Source organism: Neolamprologus multifasciatus, chromosome 3 (assembly GCF_963576455.1).
Source record: "Neolamprologus multifasciatus chromosome 3, fNeoMul1.2, whole genome shotgun sequence".
Taxonomy (NCBI): Eukaryota; Metazoa; Chordata; class Actinopteri; order Cichliformes; family Cichlidae; genus Neolamprologus; species Neolamprologus multifasciatus.
The window spans coordinates 34,488,943-34,507,543 of record NC_140441.1 but is presented as its reverse complement, the minus strand read 5'-3'; the positions used below and the strand labels follow the sequence as shown (position 1 = coordinate 34,507,543).

At 41.7% G+C, this 18,601-nt stretch overlaps 3 protein-coding genes across 5 annotated transcripts; all 3 read right to left on the bottom strand.

The window, feature by feature from the left end:
- Positions 1 to 1,242: 1,242 nt before the first annotated feature.
- On the bottom strand, positions 1,243 to 3,477 carry LOC146522749 (tripartite motif-containing protein 16-like). The gene has a single exon (XM_085153522.1). The coding sequence runs from the start codon at positions 3,202 to 3,204 to the stop codon at positions 1,531 to 1,533; it is 1,674 nt and encodes a 557-aa protein (XP_085009648.1). The 5' UTR covers positions 3,205 to 3,477; the 3' UTR covers positions 1,243 to 1,530.
- Positions 3,478 to 4,695: 1,218 nt separating this feature from the next.
- Positions 4,696 to 13,286, bottom strand: LOC146522748 (uncharacterized). Of its 2 annotated transcripts, XM_085153572.1 has the most exons (6): positions 13,160 to 13,286; positions 11,364 to 11,491; positions 11,087 to 11,133; positions 10,651 to 10,992; positions 10,462 to 10,539; positions 4,696 to 7,788 (listed from the first exon to the last, which is right to left on the bottom strand). In XM_085153572.1, the coding sequence occupies exons 2-6, from the start codon at positions 11,441 to 11,443 to the stop codon at positions 7,511 to 7,513; spliced, it is 825 nt and encodes a 274-aa protein (XP_085009698.1). In that variant the 5' UTR covers positions 11,444 to 11,491; positions 13,160 to 13,286; the 3' UTR covers positions 4,696 to 7,510. The 2 variants fall into 2 exon arrangements, with proteins under 2 accessions (XP_085009698.1, XP_085009699.1); XM_085153573.1 differs by lacking the exon at positions 4,696 to 7,788 and having other exon boundaries at positions 7,797 to 10,539.
- Positions 13,287 to 14,870: 1,584 nt separating this feature from the next.
- Positions 14,871 to 17,319, bottom strand: LOC146522747 (uncharacterized). 2 transcript variants are annotated; one of them, XM_085153605.1, is made up of 3 exons: positions 16,785 to 17,319; positions 16,318 to 16,677; positions 14,871 to 16,137 (listed from the first exon to the last, which is right to left on the bottom strand). In XM_085153605.1, exons 1-3 carry the CDS (start codon positions 16,831 to 16,833, stop codon positions 15,950 to 15,952), a joined length of 597 nt encoding a protein of 198 aa, XP_085009731.1. In that variant the 5' UTR covers positions 16,834 to 17,319; the 3' UTR covers positions 14,871 to 15,949. The 2 variants fall into 2 exon arrangements, with proteins under 2 accessions (XP_085009731.1, XP_085009732.1); XM_085153606.1 differs by lacking the exon at positions 14,871 to 16,137 and having other exon boundaries at positions 16,301 to 16,677; positions 16,785 to 17,312.
- Positions 17,320 to 18,601: the final 1,282 nt, after the last annotated feature.

The following is an 18,601-nucleotide window of genomic DNA, read 5'->3' as shown; positions in this document are numbered from 1 at the left end:
AAATACAACAAATTAAACATTCATAGAAAAAATCCAACCCTGCAGGGATCAAACATCTGATCAAACACCAGGGTTGGACACAGACTTTCTAATCTGACATCACAAAGTTATTCTGAAGCTGTAAATCTAATTAAAAACTCCCCAAAACTACTATGAGAAAACCCTTAAAAGGTTCAGTGATAGAAGAAAAATCCTTTACATATAAAATCAACAGAGGTTCCTGATAAATAGACTAATAAACAGAGAATAGCTGAACAGTTTCTGTGACACAGACGTAAACATGCATTAAAAAAATGCTCCATGATTTTCATTTCTATCCATCATCTTGAACACTGACTATAAATGTGTTCAGTTCATTATTGTGTGATTTGGTTTCTTCACGTGTCTCTGTATCTGAAAAATGACATTAAATGTCCTCACTCTAGATACAATGATAACAATATAAAAAACCTCAGACTAATATTTTTTTGTTACATTTTAAAAGTTCAAACCTCAAAGACATTAAGTTTAATTCAATTCAATTCAATTCAATTTTATTTATATAGCGCCAAATCACAACAAATGTCGCCTCAAGGCGCTTCATAGATACAGAGAAAAGCCCAACAATCATATGACCCCCTATGAGCAAGCACTTTGGCGACAGTGGGAAGGAAAAACTCCCTTTTAACAGGAAGAAACCTCCGGCAGAACCAGGCTCAGGGAGGGGCGGCCATCTGCTGCGACCGGTTGGGGTGAGAGAAGGAAGACAGGATAAAAGACATGCTGTGGAAGAGAGACAGAGATTAATAACAGATACGATTCAATACAGAGAGGTCTGTTAACACATAGTGAGTGAGAAAGGTGACTGGAAAGGAAAAACTCAATGCATCATGGGAATCCCCCGGCAGCCTACATCTATTGCAGCATAACTAAGGGAGGATTCAGGGTCACCTGGTCCAGCCCTAACTATATGCTTTAGCAAAAAGGAAAGTTCTAAGCCTAATCTTAAAAGTAGAGATAGTGTCTGTCTCCCGAATCCAAACTGGAAGCTGGTTCCACAGAAGAGGGGCCTGAAAACTGAAGGCTCTCCCTCCCATTCTACTTTTACAGTCATATATGATCAAGAAAATCAACAATCTTCACATTTCAGAAACTGGAACCAGCTTTAAATGTGACTAAAATAATCATAAAACAATAAATTCTCTAATCATTGACTAACTGATGAATCACTGCAGCTCCAATATATTGTTGCATTTGACAACCCACTACAGCAACTACAGAATAAAACCACTAACCAGACTGATGACAGATTTCAAACATGCTGAATATGAAGAGTAGTATCATTTAAACTCACATGATTATCAGCCATAAGAACAAATTCAGATTTATATTGATGTAAGGTATATAAATGTAAGTACAGTTTGAATCAGTGCAATATTATTTTCACACATCAATGGACCACTGAACTTCTCAGCTTCTAAAATGTAAAGCCTCATTTAGAAACTACACAAGTACATATAATGGTCAGGGATCAACATGAACCTGTCATCTCTATTTGACTTTAATGAACGCTGCAGTGGCTCCAACTAACCAAAACCGAAGTCCAGCATAGAGCGGCTGAGTGAATGTGGTCTGGACTCTGTGGAGGAGAGTCATGGTTTCAGAGACGCTGTAGAAAGACAGAATACCTGCTCTGTGATCCAGGTACACTCCTACTCTGGAGGACCGAGGACCTGAGAGGACAATTTGGACATCGTTGTGCACAAATATATATCTGTTTGTGTCACAATATAATGCCCAAGATTTGTCATTGTATCCAAATACACATTCATTGCCTATCCCTGCTCTGCTGATATTCTTGTATGCAATTGCTACACAAACTCCTCCCCCTCTCCACTCCACCTCCCAGTAACAACGTCCAGTCAGACTCTTTCTGCTCAGGACCTGAAAACATCCAGTGAATCTGTCTGGATGATCAGAATAAGACTGTTGTTGTTCCATTAATGTTACTTTTCTGTTCCCCTCAGATAATAACAGATGTGTGTATGCTGTGTTTGGATCCAGTGTGATGTCACATGAATATTTTAAGAATTCAGCTCTGGTCTTTGGCTCTGGTGGTGACAGTAAAACATCCACTTCAGTGACTGTCAGTGAGATGTTTGTCCATTCCTCTCTCAGAATGTCCTGTAGTTTATCTCTGGTCTCTGACACAGCTGCTGTCACATCCTCAAAGTAGCTCAGAGGACGAATATTGATGCTGGATGAGTGTGTAGACTCACTGAGTGCTGACAGTGAGGGGTAGTTGTGTAGAAACTGGTTGTGATCCTCTGTGTGTGAGAGCTGCTCCAGCTCGCTGTCTTTCCTCTTCAGCTCAGCGATCTCCTGCTCCAGCTTCTCCTGAAGCTCTTTGACTCGACTCACTTCAGTTTCCTGCTGGGATCTGACCTGCTGCTTCACATCAGAGCTTCTTTTCTGGATGAGACGGATCAGCTCAGTGAACATCTTTTCACTGTCCTCCACTGCTTTATCAGCAGAGCCATTGATGGCCTCCACCTCCTGCTGAAGCAGCTTCACATCTTTCTCTCGCTCCTGGATTCTCTGCTGGATGTTTAGTCGTCTCACCTCGAGCTCCTTCTGCTTCTCAGTCCTTTCTGCTGCAGCTGGGACTGTTTCATGGCCTTTATGTTCATCCATTGTGCAGAGATAACAGATACTCTGCTGATCAGTACGACAGAAAATCTTCATCACCTCATCATGACGAGAGCAGATGTTCTCCTGGAGCTTCACAGAAGTTTTAACCAGTGTATGCTTTTTAAAAGTTTGAGATTCATAGTGAGGTTGGAGGTGTTTCTCACAGTAAGAGGCCAGACAGAATAAACAGGACTTGATGGCTTTCAGTTTCCTCCCAGTGCAGACATCACAGGCCACATCTTCAGGTCCAGCATAGCAGTGATCAGCTGGAGCAGCTTGGAGTCCAATCTTCTTCAGCTGCTCCACTAAAGCTGCTAACATGGTGTTTTTCTCCAGGACAGGCCTCGGTGTGAAAGTCTTCCTGCACTGAGGGCAGCTGTGGATTCCCTTCCTGTCCTCTTCATCCCAGAAACTTTTAATACAGTTCATGCAGTAGCTGTGTCCACAGGGAATAGTCACCGGATCCTTCAGTAGATCCAAACAGATGGAACAAGAGAAGGTTTCTCGGTCCAGCTGAACTCCTTTCTGCGCCATTTCTCCTCTCAGTGTCAGTGACTGTGTGAGTTTCTCTTCCTTATAACTGAAACTAGTCTGAGCTCTGATCTCAACAACATGTTTCTGCAGTGAATGGAGCCTGTCAGCTCTTACACGTCACCACATGTTGGTTACACCCATCTTCAAAGTGCAGATCTGAAGGGGAGGGAACGAGGAAACACGTGGACAGAGAGGAGGTGCTGTGTTTAAGAGCAGGAAGAAGAGGGAGGGTTATCAGGCTGTGCTTCACTCCAGGAAGAGGAGCAGTTTGAGACCCATAATGTGTGTTTAACCCTTTTTATTTACTGCTCACATCAACTTTTAAGCTTGTTGACACTTTCTTCTATATAAATAAACTTCAGTTTAGAAATTTCAGAGTTCTCACTGAAGTTAACAAACAGTCCTTCAGTTTTAGTCAATGCAGGAGGATAATGATCCTAAACATACAGATAAGGCAGCCACTGACATGATGCTTATGTTGCATTTAAGTATATGTTCAATTCAGTTGTTTCTCTCCCTCAAACACCATCAAAGGTGAGAGGGTGCAGCAGGTGTAGTAGTTGGTATATGAGTCAGTAAACAAATTAAAGAGTTTTCAAAAACATTAATCTCCACAAAAATGTGATAAATGTTTGACAGAAATAAAAAGAAACTCTGATCCTTCTTTAAAAGTATTTTTCTGTTATTATGGTCGAGTTGATCACAACAATAATCTTGAGCAGGGACGTGGCTAAATACTGGTATGTATTAATATTAATCCTTTATTGATGAATTAAATGTATACTTTATGTATAACACTTTATTTATAAGTATTTTACAGGCCGCCATTTGACCCTTTTTATAAGAATAACCTTTGCTTCCAATATCTGTCAGTCATTTTACATTATTGTATTGTTAGGACAATGAAAAAACAGTTTAAAGTGGAAAAAATATGGACTCTGTTTTTTTTTCCAGATTTATATTTAAGTGAAAACTAATATTCAACAGGAACAAAATGTAACACAACATCAACATTAAATATGAACTATACTAAATATGTATTAAAAAGTTTTTGAGTCTAGGGACTTAGTTTCTTAAATCTCCAGACGTTTTTGGGGCACTTATTCACACCTGATTCTCTGCTCCGTGCATCATTAATTCTCACCTGTGCTTGGACCATCATTGCTTGTGCATTCTAATGATTCACTGTAAAGTTTTTTGAAGCTTGTCTTCTCGAAATATCCCCGTAAAGTGCAGCTTCTCTTCTTTTAGAAAGAGTTTGCATTTTCTCTCTAACATAAATGGTGACGGAGTTCCTGTCATTTAAAGAGCGCTTGTAAAATGGGGCCGACGGTGGGTCCATTAAATAACACCAGTGGACACTGTAAACAGAGCATATTGATACTGTGGTGAGCTCAGACAAGGAGGAGACAGAGACTTCTGTTTCGACCTGCTGTTCCTGCCTTAGCCATACATGGAGCACAGCCTTTTATTAGGAACGCCCCTTCACCCACAACAGCAGTGAGAGGTGGTGTACGGGCACAGCATTCCCAACACCACCGTGCGCCTTTGGCCGGATGCGGATCCGGTACACCACTTCAGATAGCTGTGCCAAGACTTCTGCAGGGCCCTGCCACTGACTGCAAAGCTTGGGGGACACCCAAGTGCAGTGCACCCCGACATTATCTCCAGGCACAAAGGCTCTCCCTCGGTGCCTGGTGTCGTAAGCCCTCTTCTGTCGCACTCCCGCGCTGGCCTGGGCCTAGTGGGAGCAGTCATGGACCACCTGTAGCCGCTCCCTCAGCTTCCTGTAATAGTCCATCTCCTGTCCTCCAGCAATCTCTGGCTCGGGAGGAGACCTGAACACCAAGTCCGCTGGTGTCCTGAGCTCCCGCCCAAACATCAAGGCAGCAGGCTGGCATTGGCTGGACTCCTGGACTGCAGTCTGACACAACCAGAGGGCCAATCACGCTGGTGTTGGCTGGGGAGGATGGCGAGCTGGGTAGCCAGCGTGCGGTTGAATTGCTCGACCGGGCCATCGCTTTTCGGGTGGAGCGGTGTTGTCCTCATTTTCTCCACCCCAACCCACCGGCAGATCTCCCCAAAGACCTTCGATTCAAAATTACACCCCTGGTCATCCAACTGAAATGAGGTTTGCAAATGTGAAAAGGGCTGATCACATTTGCAGACAGCATATTGCATTGATACTAATTCCAAGGCACTGCAGGACTGGCAGCTGAGTCCCCCTAAAAGTTGAAACCTAAAATCACCCTGCTGTCCATTATTAAACCTGTCATTTATTTGGCATCATTCAGCTTCACCACTTAACTGATTCCCACAAAAGTCCACATGGAGGCAATGAAGTCAAACACAATAAATAAACTGCACAGCAGGCCACTGATATTTACAGTTTTTCTCGATTGCTAAAACACTAAACCCTATTGTCTGAACCAAAGTCTGAGTTGCCTGAACCCACTTATTGAATCAATCACTCTTTTGACAAAACCATAAGCACTTCTTACCTGTTTAGACACATCTTGTCAACACATTGTCATTGTGATGCACCTGTGTTGCATAATGGTGAGCACAGGTGGCAAAAGTCAAACACAAGTAATGCTCAGGTGTCACCGGTTGAACACAACAACTCAAAATTGATCACACTTGTGGCTAATGATGTGGGGGTACATATAAGCCAGAGCACTGGTTTGTGAGGCACTACAATGGATAGACATCCAAAAAAAGGAGTTTGTGTGAGAGATGAAATCTTTCACATTTCAGATAAAGTCAGAGCTACTGTGATTGATCATGTCCTTGTCCATGGTATGACAATGAAGGAGGCCGGACTAAGGGTACAACCAAACATCAGTAGATTCCACCATACTCCCCCTACCTGAACCCAATTGAAGAATTCTTCTCCGCATGGCGGTGGAACGTTTATGAACGCCAACCTTACACCAGGGTAAATCTCTTGCAAGCCATGGAACTGGCCTGTGGTGACATGGGTGTGGAGGCATGTCAAGCTTGGATACGACATGCCAGGTTTTTTTTCCCTCGTTGCCTGGCCAGAGAAAATGTGGCCTGTGACGTAGACAAAGTCCTGTGGCCTGACCCAGTATGGAGAAATGATGCTGTGGCGGAGTAATGGACTTATATTTGTGTGATTCTACGTACAAGTGCTACATGTAAATGCACAGGATTTCTTTTTTTTGGCAAATTCTCTTTTCTATGTACAAGTGTTAGAAATGCCCAGGTATTTTGTTTTGCAACATGCATTTAGCCTAAAGAAACATTTATTTCTACCGCTTCATGTCCTGAGCATTGTGTTTTCCTTGTTTCTATGTAGTGTTTAGTGACTACTCAGTAGAGTATTTAATTTAGATTGACTTGAGGCATGATTTGATGGCATAGTTCAGTTTTGAATTGTTCTGGGGTGAAAGTTTGGTTTTGCAAGAAGAGTCAGAGGTTTTGTGAATGTAGCTTGAAAACTGGGTTTTGTGTTCACAGTGTGGGGAAAAGGAGATCAGCTTTCCAGGAATGTGTCTTAGCAATCGAGAAAAACCGTAACATGCTGGCAGCTCATGAACCGTTTGTCTCATTTCCACCTAAAATCCATCTCAGCTGGAAAGAAAGAACAACGAGGCTGAAGGTGGAAACTTAAAAGAAGAAAAAATAAAATCCTGTGTGCTGAATAAGACACAGGATTAAAATCAGTAAATGCAGCAGAGTTTCAGATTCACAATAACAAGATTAATCTGTTGTGTTTAAAAAATAAAGCTGTAAATGAATCCTGAAAGTCTGAACTCACAGCTGCAGTCTGACAGTTTTATGAGATCAGAATTTAAAGAAGACGATCACTTTCCCTGATGGTCCCCTCGTTTCATCAATAGAAGTGTCAATAGAAAATACCTTTAAACAACATAACCAGAAATGTTTGTATTTAATGAAGCTTGGCTCTGATGACCATTTTCAGTTTGTTTTTAGGTAAATATTTCATTTTGCCTCTTGTTTGTATTTCCAGGTATGTTTTCTGTTGTCTTATATCATCTTCTGTAAATCATCAGTACCATTTGTTATAGTTAGTTAAAAAAATAGACAGAAAATTCAGAAAAATTCAAACCCATAAAAATAAATATGTATTTACAATATGTACACAGAAAGATTCAGAAAGGCAGTGCTCTGTGCTACAACATCCATCAGTAACCAGAAGAGCAAGAAATAATCTCTCCCTTCAGGCACATTAATGATTACGGCTGTGAATTCAATCCCAGGATAACAGGAGCCTGAATTAACATAAGTCATGTTACACAGCACACATCACTTCCTGTAATTAAAGCAGCTCAGAGTCTTTTGTTGATGTGACTGATGATTCGCTCTGATCCAAAGTCGGTCCTGCACAGAGAATCCTGTCAGTCCCAGTTTGTTTTTCTGAGACACTCAACATCTCTACATCAGCATAGAGGTGTGGTTGGCTTAATTTCTTTCTCAACACAACCCACAGAAAAAAAAACACCGAGATTAAAGCTACGGGTGCTGTCACTCCTATTATGATATGGTTTCTTGTTGATATTAAAGTTGGTCTCCGAGGTTTGAGCTGATCAGCAGCTTCTGTAAAAGACAAAAAAATCTTAGTTGCCATTTGTTCATGTCTAAAATGGATATTTGCAATTAACATACTGAATTTGAGTAATGTAAGAATAGATTATCGTAGTATCAGCGATTTAGTTGTATGAACCATAGTAAAACATTATATTCATTATTCATTTAAGTAGGTCATAGGTCAGGCTACTAAACATTCACACATAGAGCACACACAGAATTGGGAGAATAGGTCAGAGGTTCATGTGAGAAGCAGAGGCGACAGCATGCTGCCGTTACTGGGACACAGTGTTGGTGAGCCAAAGCTGGGAGAACACAGTGTGAGAAGAAGTGGGCAGCAAGGACACGAGATAAGGAGGCAGGAGATAAAGAGGGAACAGGAGGCACCTAGTTTTGAGAGACAAAGGTTGTGGATGTCTGTGTTGGAGAATCATTACCCTGTTTTAGGTTGCATTATACTTCTGATTTAGAAATTGTGAAATTATTACACTGATTTGTATTACACTATACTGCTGATTTATTATTGTGAATCAATTACACTGTTTTATGATGTATTATGCTGCTGATTTATAAAGAAATACTGTTTGCAGAGACTCGTGGCCTTGCTTTCCTGATTACAAAGATATCAGAACATACTGCATGGGAGATTCTCCCTCATCTCACACAGGAGGAGAAAAGCAGGAAGCCAAGGTTGTAACTTAGGCTCACTGAGAGAGAAAGAATGTGGATGTTTACGTTTTTTATGACTTTGGAGGGTGGGGGGGCTATAAGAATGTGTGAAACAGTCAGACATTTCGAGACCTGCCGGACCCCCTCCTGTCCACATCTCCCGTCCGGACGCTTGTAATGCTCGAAGTGTTTGTATGGAATAAAGAGAATTGTATTGATTAAAGTGATTGTTGATTGAGCATTAAAACACTGAGTGTTGTTCTTCTTTCAGCCCGAAGATCAAAAGAATTGAAGTTTTTAACAGTCATAAATGAAAATTCCAGCACAAACAGTTCACAGAAGCTAAGCAGTCAATTTTAGCAACGCAGTGAGAGCTATTGCAAAAAAAGGTAATTAATCAGCTAACCGGTGACATTGAGTCGCCAGTTAGCTGATTCCCACTCACTGGTTGGGGTGAGTGGGAAAAAGTCTCACACTTGGATAAAGCACTTGGAGCTTGAGACTGCGGATACAAATTTCTACCTTATGCCCTTTAATATGCTGAGAAATCAGAGCGATGAAAAGCTGGAGAATCATTAGATTTTTACTTTTCAGCTGTCTGTAAATGAACGGCTATGTTTAAAAGAAACAGTTAACAGCTAAATCAGGATCATTTTACTTTAATGTGCTCTTTAGTGATGTGTCGGTCGCGAACAAAACGGCTCTTAGAGCTGGCTCTTTGAAGTGAATGGAGCGATCTGGCTCCTTATTGGGAGCTGTGGTTATTTTCTTTCTTTCTCTCTCCCTCTCTCTCGCACTTTTTTTGCTTCACTCGTGACTCTTGTGCTCGTGCTGAGCAGACGGGGGAGGGGCCGTAGTTACACTCGCAGTAGCACAGGAACAGAGCAGGAGGGAAGGAGAGAGAAAGAGAGCCAGGGACAACAACAAGAGACAACATTGTCACATTAGAAAGGTTTAGTATAGTGATGGGAATTCCGGCTCTTTTTAGAGAACCGGCTCTTTCGGCTCCCAACCGGCTCTTCAGGTTGTTTTGTTGCTTTAACTAATTTATTATCACCAACTGTCATGGCCTGGGTCTGTTTACCCAGAGCTCATGTATTTTTGGTATATTTTTCAGTATGCTATGTTTTTGGTGGTTTTCTCTCCCTTTGTCCTTTCTCCCTGTGTTCTCCCGGAGGTTTTGGGGTCGCTGAGGGGACGGCGACCCGGAAGCGCTCCCGCACAGGAGGCTGCCCCACCTGCCGCTCATTAGCCTTCACCAGCTGTGGCTGATGGCCTCATGAGGAGCGTCGTATTTAAGAGGGTGGCGGAGCTCCAGTTTGTGCGGGATTATACTAAGTCGAGCCTGTTAAGTACCTCCGTTGATTAGTGAGTTTGTGAACGGCTTCGCTAGTAAAGGCTGCCTGCTGAGCTGTGTGTGTTTTTTGTGTCACCAGGAGTCGGGAGTCAGGAACGTCGTCACGAGGGAAAATCACGGAGTGGAATCGGGTTTTTGGAGGTGTCACCTTTTTCACTGTAATGGACACGTACACTGTGTGGGATTCATAGGGGAATCGCCACAGGAGTCACAGTGCCGGAATTGTATATAGTTGTTGTTTCTGTCCACTCACTACAAATAAATCCACTGTCCTTCACCAGAGTCTCGCGTTTGGGCCCTACTTTCTCTACAACTCCACGGTCTGCCGTCGCAGCCCGTGACAACAACAATATAAAATTATGCACAAAAGGAATTACTAATGTTAAAAAATGTGTTTTTTATATATGTTTATATATAAATATAGACGGTGGCCCCTAGAGACAAAGTACGTACAAACTCCAGAGTTTCACACGTGTTATATAGGAGGAAAATCACAGCAGCAACAGCTGAATCTCACAGAAAAACTGCATTTTGAACATCAACACTCAACTACCAGCTGAAATGAGCCTGCCTGTCCAGATGGAGGCGCTATAAGCTCAGTGTTTCCTGGTGTTACATTATTAAAAGAGCGATCATGGTAATGTTTCCTCATTCACCTTCAGCAGCCGTCAGTTCAGACAGTGGAGTTGTGGGAGATGCTTTAATTTTCTGGGCCACGTTCAAGACAAAATGTTCTGTGGAGGAAATCAGTGTCAGTGTGAAACAAGCTGCAGCAGCACTGCTGGATCTTTAACAAAAAGCTCAGTGAAATGGAAAATAACAAAATAACAACCAGTTGAGCTTACCAGAGGCCTCGAGCTCCCATCTCCTCAGGACCTTGTTATAATCAGCAGCCAGATCACAGCGGTAGTTTCCAGAGTCTTCAGCTGTGACTCCTGACACATAAAGTCTGACTCTTCCTCCTCTCAGGGCGTCTCTGTCGATGTGAACCCGCCCTGCAAACTGCTCATGCTGAGACTCAGAGTCCTCCACTCCTCTGATCATTTTATAGAGAATCTTAGTGACACCTGAGTGGAAAACACACATCATGTTGATGAGAGACACGTCAGCTTGGAGCTGACTGTCCCATCTGATGGTGATGTTGTCGTCCTCCTCTGCCTCATAGACACTCTGAGTCCTTTTTGCACCTGCAGAGGAGACACAGGAGTGTCGAGTTATTTAAACAAAACCTCTCATTGTGTTTATTTTGTTCACCTAAAATTACTTCGATGTGAAACTCACAGACAGGAGTCAGACTGAAAAGTAAAAAGATCCAGATCATCGTTACCCTGTGAAGACAAAACACTTTGATTAGAGGACGAATTTAAAAAATAACATCTGTAACCAGTTTGTGAGTTAATCAGGACATAAAACAGTTAAACCATATTTATTTCTTCTTCTTCTTACAACTGTTATGGCTATTATAAAAGGAGCTGTTGATATCAGAGTGGCCTTGCTTGATATGACCTGTTAATAACTTTCATTGAGCTCAATTTTAACGACCCTGTGTGTGTCCTACCTGTTGGGTGTTCGCGCTCTGTCAGGTGTATCTAGGAAGTCTGCGTTCCTCTCCATGAAAGGGAACAAACATGCGAGCATGAGGTTTTCCTGCTGAGCTTACTGGATGCATTACAGTCGGACACCGGCCTGGAAAAGAAAAACGAGCCATTATACACTTTTATAGCTAAACATGTGACCGCCAGAGGGCGCTGCTCACAAATAGATAATCGAAAAACACATCAAGGTCACGTGTTCAGTATTGTTTAAAAATTCCTTTTTTTAGCTTCGCTAAAATGATGCTTGAGGGCTTTTTTTTTAAAAGAAAGACTCAGATTTATTTCCTTTTATATTTTCTATTTATTGATTAAATCATCAGTTAAATGTTTACCAGCTTTTTTATTTTAATAAAAAATGTGTCGGTTTCTGTCCTTTATGATACAGGAAAGCCTCAAAGCCTTAAATCTGAGGGCATATTTCAATTTTTATTTTCATTGTAACATGATTTGTTTCTTTATCTGTAAACAGCAGACAAATCTACAATTTTGATTTTGATTAGATTTTTTTATGCCTTTAATCACGTAATGCTGTGTCCTCATGGCCTCTGACCGGGGAAAACCACTGAACTATGGAGCCACTTATGTTATTAAGGCTGTTTGTGTCTCCTGCCTTTGGTAGCAGGCATTTCTGACTCATCTCCGCGGATCACATTTATGCACATTTAATGTGACACGTTGTTATAGTTAATAACGATTTTATAGTTAATAAAAAAAAACACTCGTGATTTTTATTAAACCTGGTTTAATAAATAATATAACCTGATTAGTGTCGATAGTGAATACGTCATCATCGGTCATATTTAAACAAACAATAAAAGCACGACGGCAGATGTAAACAATAACAAACAACATAAGCTTTTTTTTCGCTTTCTGTACGTGAGCGGTTTTTTTCGTTTCTCAGACTCAGCTGAAAATGATTTACCAAACAAACATTTTTCAAACTAGGAAGTAGAGCGTATAAGCTAATGTGTTTCAACAACTGCGTCAGAACCCCTGACAAAAACAAAGAAGGAGGAAGTGCAGAAATGTTCCGATAAAAACACATTTCAGTACTCAGAGTTGGTCTCTAAGAGCTAAATAAATATCCTCATAAAGCAGCAACACTGCAGTTCAAACACTGAATATAGTTTTTGTTTATTTCAAAGGTTTAAGGGCTGAACTGCTCTTCTATTTCCCCAAACTCCACCGATCCAAACAAAACCGACGAAGAAGCAGAGTCAAAACACTGAAACTTTAATACGTTTAATAATAGTCAATAATAATTAATGTGCTTCCTCTCTGATCATCATTCTGTCATCTATAACCTGCTGGATCATTAAAAATCTGGATCATTAAGAAGTCCAAACATGAAACCCTGCTGAGTTTTACATGTTAACATTAAAGAAGTTTTAAGCTGTTACCAATGGAGCGCCTTAGTGCCATTATAAAGGGAAATTGTGATGCATTATATAGGATGTAGCGGCCTTTGTTTTATCACCTTTCTCGGGACCAACCCCCCCCCCCCCCCCCCCGCATTTTCCCCCCTTGACTTTAAATGTGGAACACTGTACATATTTTGACCCAGACATGCACATTTGTAACTCATGTAGCTGTATTTGTTTGTTCTCTTTCTTTCTCTTCTTCCTGTTTGTATTTGACTGTGCTGATTTTTTGTTGCTTGTATTGTTTCCAACAAATCAATATGTCATTGTTTAAGAAGTTTTAAAGCACTGAGCATGAAAACATAAAGAATCGAATCTACAACAGCTTTTAGACTCACCAGTTTAAAGGAGAGCGAGGATCAAGATGTCCACTTTGTGTACATTAATAAGTTAATGATCGACTGAAGAACGAAGTGACTGTTCTGGCTGAAGCAGTGTAAATGACTCAGATGAGGAAGCAACTGCTTGAAATCATCTGAATGATTGCATCAGACAATCAGTTATAGCCACTCCCTGCAGTCATTTTGAGAGTTTCCAGCAGGTCACCTGAGTAATAGTGAACAAAGCAGTGTAAACACATGAGAACAGAAGGGAACTACATCAATATCAATTTGACTCTGAGCTGCTCTCCATTTTAAGTAATGCTCAGTGTTCGCTCAATCTTCCAAGGAAGGAAAGTTTCTGGGATCTTCAGAAAAATAGAACCTCATGTCTGTCAGACAGTTTATTTCAATTATCCGCAGAACCAGTCACTGATTATTGATACTGGTTTACCTGCCAGAAACGCATAACATAACATGTCAGAGCTGACTTTAACTCTGTGGTTTATCAGCAGCTCTTTGAATAACACTGAACACAAGCTGAAATAACTGTTTTCCTCTCAGCACTGTAACACTTTCATTGTGCTGAGTTTGTCTCCTCTCAGCTTTTGTCTCTGCTTTCATGAAAGAAATGAATCAATCATTGTGAACAGCAACATAAACAATGGTGAGGACATTTTCTCTCTAAGAATACTGCAGCATGGTGGGAGCAGACACATGTAATCTCACAGCATGCTCCAGGACAACTGAAGGAGACCTGGTCCATCATATTTATTCTGGTTATATTTGTGTTGTAATTGTGTTACTGGCTCACAGTGTTCCCTGCAGAGCTCACAGACAGAGGAGAGATTTTCACAGAGTAAACACAGAGTTCACAAACAAACAAACATTTCTTGTAGTTTTTCCAGACTTAAAGAAAATGTTTGATTCCAGATGAATCGACTCTTGTGTTGCCTCCTTTTACTGATCGTGAATCAAAGCTGTTCATCTTTTGCTTTAACTTTTTTTTTTCTTTTGTTTCTGAGCAGAAAATAAGATAATGCCTGTAACAGAGCAGGAAAAGTGAGCTTATAGCGCCACCATCTGGACAGACAGGCTCATTTCAGCTCTAACTGTAGCTGAGTGTTGATGTTCAAACTGCAGCATTTCTGTAGGATTCTTTAAATGTTACTTTGTACATTTGGTGAAGCTGTTGCTACTGTGATGCTCCTCCTCTATAACACTCATAAGTCTGTATATTACTGTGATTTATACACTGTTTGCACCTGTACCTATTTATTTCCTGTATTTCACTCTGAATCTGTTCTGAGGTCAGCTAATCAGTGGAAAACAGATGTGACCACAGAGCTCATATAAGATGCTAAACTCCAACAGAAACATTCATGTTAGTGCTTTACATGTCAGATAAGTAGACTAGGAAATAATGCTTTTAACCAGCTGTTGTTGTTGACTCAGCTGTCTGGAGACACCAGGGTCACATGTTTAATCCACTTATTGCCACAATAAGTAATTGTGATAATACTGAAACCTTTGCTAGAGAACTTACACTCACACATTTCTGATCATGAACAACTATCAGTAAATAAAGATGTCCAGTATTGGTGTTATTGAAGCTCCTCTCAGCTACAGTCTGATCCAAAGTGTGGATTTCTTCAGCAGAGTTCTTGAACTGGGTGAATCTCACATTTGTTCCTGATGCTTCACTTTTATTTTTGTTTTGAATCCAGGCTGAACTTTGAACTACATGATGCCACAACTCTGAGACCTGCTGCCTGCAGGACACAAATCATCTGTGGAGATTCTGAGGTCAACGAAATAAAAATGGAGGCTGGGGGATGTTCCTGAATAAAGATAAAACATCCACAGTTTCATATGTATTATGGAAGAGGATGATCACAGCAGCAACAGCTTCACCAAATGGAGAAAATTACAGTATTTATTGGAACTTCAATACACATGTTACATTTTTTCCTTGTTCCTTTGAGGCATCGGTGCTCACAACATCCTGCTCTTTTTCTCTGTTACTGATATATAATGTAGGTGTTTGTAGGTAACTGTTGAAAACCTCAGATCACATTTATATCACTTCAAATTTATACTGACATATTTTAAATTTGTTTGTGAATGCCTCGTCAAAGGGGTCAAAGGTCATCAGCCAGGCTGGTCAGACACAGATGGAGACCGTTCACATTAACACCTGAGACCATCTTAGAGCAGAGATCCGGGTCACCATCAAACTCCATAACATGTGACTCATGGACAAGAAATCACCAAATCACCATGACGACAAGTCGCTGAGCTGAGCTTTTCAACATCTGAACATGAAGTAAAAATATTCTGATCATTTCCAGCTCTAAGTTCATATTCTGTGAGTCTACAAGAGTAACTCTGAATGATTCACATGCTTCTTTATATTTGTCTGTGTCTTTGTGAGGAAATGAAAAGAAAAACAGCCTGAATGGAGGAAGTGAGCCGAGGAGCAGAGATGTAAAAATGGTTTGAGATCACGTCTGAGGAAGTCATGGGGAAGAAAGTCCTGTGATGTGATGTGTTCGCAAAGTATGACAAGCATGTGTGTCCTACAGGTCCAGCTAACCCAAACACTACACCACCCTGTGTGGGGAAAGATTTTATCACTATGTGGAAATTATCAAAAGTGCTTTTAGAATCTTTTTTATTCTACAACATTATTTACATGATCACTGATTATTTCAGCTGGGATAACTTCAATTCAACAGCAGGAAATCTCACATTTTATTTCACAAATTATTTTCCGCCACTAGTTAAAGGAAGAGAGTCGTGTAGTCTTTAGGTTGAGGGTTTTTTGATTTTGCTCTTTTTTTTCCTTCCTACAATAAACCAAATGAAAGCAGCCAGCGTGGCAGACAGAGGAGCTGTTAGTGCTGTTAGACCCTGTATAGTGCTCAGCATGGTTTTTCCCCAACTCTTTACTTCTCCACTCAAAGTTGATCTCTGAGGTTGGACCTGATCAGCAGCTGTTAAAGACCAGAATGAAAATGTCAGCAATCTGGATTTTAATAATATTAAATATTACAGTTATAAATGAATCATACAGTTAAAGCTTCATAAAGTCTGTTGTTAAACAGCTCAGTCAGTACAGCAGTGATAAAGATGTTTACAAAAAATGACTATTAATTTCTACTGAATAATCTCACCAGTGACGTTGAGTCGACATCTTCCAACACTGAAGCCATAATCAGTGTTCACCTCACACAGGTACAGACCCGAGTCATCAGTCCTGAGTCTGGACAGTTGAAGTCTGATTCGTCCTTCTCTGAGGGCGTCTTTGTCACTCTGGACTCGTCCTGAAAACTTTTCATCCTGAGACTCTGACACCTCAACACCTTCATGAACCTGATACAGGACTGAGAGTTTATCAGTAATGAAGAGTTCACAGAGGATGTTAAGCATTTTGGTGGATCTGTCATGTTTGGTGGTGAGCGTCCACTCCAGTGTGATGTTGTGGTTCTCCTCTGCCTGATAGCAGGTCTGTGTCACATTGACTACAAATGATCCTGTTGAGGAGACAGAGAGGGAAAGAGAGGAGCAGACACACTGAGAACTGGAACAAATCTGTTGTTGAGCTTTATTTGGAGTTCATAAAGTGAAGCTGTAAACTAACCAGAGACACATGAGGTGAGGATGATGAGCAGCAGGAGCCTGCAGATCATCTTCTCCCTGTGAGAGGAGACAGAGGTGAAGAGTCCTCAACACATGAGGTCAAAGGTCAGTCAGTAGAACTAGAAGAAGGAAAATCTACAGTCTGACCTCATGTGTCACTAAACATCAAACTGTTTAGTTTGATGTTTATTTCTGGGCTCTGACTACCTGCAATATATACATGACCTGCAGAATCATATTGAATCTGACTCCTTCTCGCAGTCAAAAATACCTCCCTCAGTCACCTCAAGCTGCAGAGGAGCAGTGTGTTGTGTTGTGTTGTGTTGTGAATGAAGTGTGCAGAGGAATCCAGCATTATAATAATCTTGTGAGAGGAACTAGTTCTGATGGAGTAAATCAGTGTTTAGTGTTTTTCATTCTGCTTTTCTGCTGAAGAAGCTTCTCATCAGGAATGCAGAGACTGATGAAAGAAACACAAGTTTCCTCCAAGCTGACAGCAAAATATAATAATTAAGAATTAATAATAACAAACAATTGGACTGTAACATTAGCTGGTAAAATAATAACATTATATCACATCCTGCACACGCGAACATACACGGACAGATTTCACTGACTGAGCTGATGCTTATATATATACATATATATATATATATAAAAAAAAAAAAAACACCCAGCACGCCCCTGCGGGCGGTTTATCCTTCAAGCTCGGGTCCTCTACCAGAGGCCTGGGAGCTTGAGGGTCCTGCGCAGTATCTTAGCTGTTCCCAGGACTGCGCTCTTCTGGACAGAGATCTCCGATGTTATTCCCGGGATCTGCTGGAGCCACTCGCCTAACTTGGGAGTCACCGCACCTAGTGCTCCGATTACCACGGGGACCACCGATACCTTCACCCTCCACATCCTCTCGAGCTCTTCTCTGAGCCCTTGGTATTTCTCCAGCTTCTCGTGTTCCTTCTTCCTGATATTGCTGTCATTCGGAACCGCTACATCGATCACTACGGCCGTCTTCTTCTGTTTGTCTACTACCACTATGTCCGGTTGGTTAGCCACCACCATTTTGTCCGTCTGTATCTGGAAGTCCCACAGGATCTTAGCTCGGTCATTCTCCACCACCCTTGGGGGCATTTCCCATTTTGACCTCGGGACTTCCAGGTTATACTCGGCACAGATGTTCCTGTACACTATGCCGGCCACTTGGTTATGGCGTTCCATGTATGCCTTGCCTGCTAGCATCTTGCACCCTGCTGTTATGTGCTGGATTGTCTCTGGGGCATCTTTACACAGCCTGCACCTGGGGTCTTGCCTGGTGTGATAGACCCAGCCTCTATGGATCTTGTACTCAGAGCTTGTTCTTGTGCTGCCATGATTAGTGCCTCTGTGCTATCTTTCAGTCCAGCTTTGTCCAGCCACTGGTAGGATTTCTGGATATCAGCCACCTCCTCTATCTGCCGGTGGTACATACCGTGCAGGGGCCTGTCCTTCCATGATGGTTCCTCGTCTCCCTCCTCTTTCTTGGGTTTCTGGTGCCTGAGGTATTCACTGAGCACGCTGTCAGTTGGGGCCATCTCCGTGATGTATTCTTGGATGTTCGTTGTCTCATCCTGGACTGTGGTGCTGACACTCACCAGTCCCCGACCCCCTTCCTTCCGCTTAGCGTACAGCCTCAGGGTGCTGGACTTGGGGTGAAACCCTCCATGCATGGTAAGGAGCTTTCTTGTCTTTATGTCAGTGGCTTCTATCTCCTCCTTTGGCCAGCCTATTACCCCAGCAGGGTACCTGATTACGGGCAGGGCGTACGTGTTGATGGCCCGGATC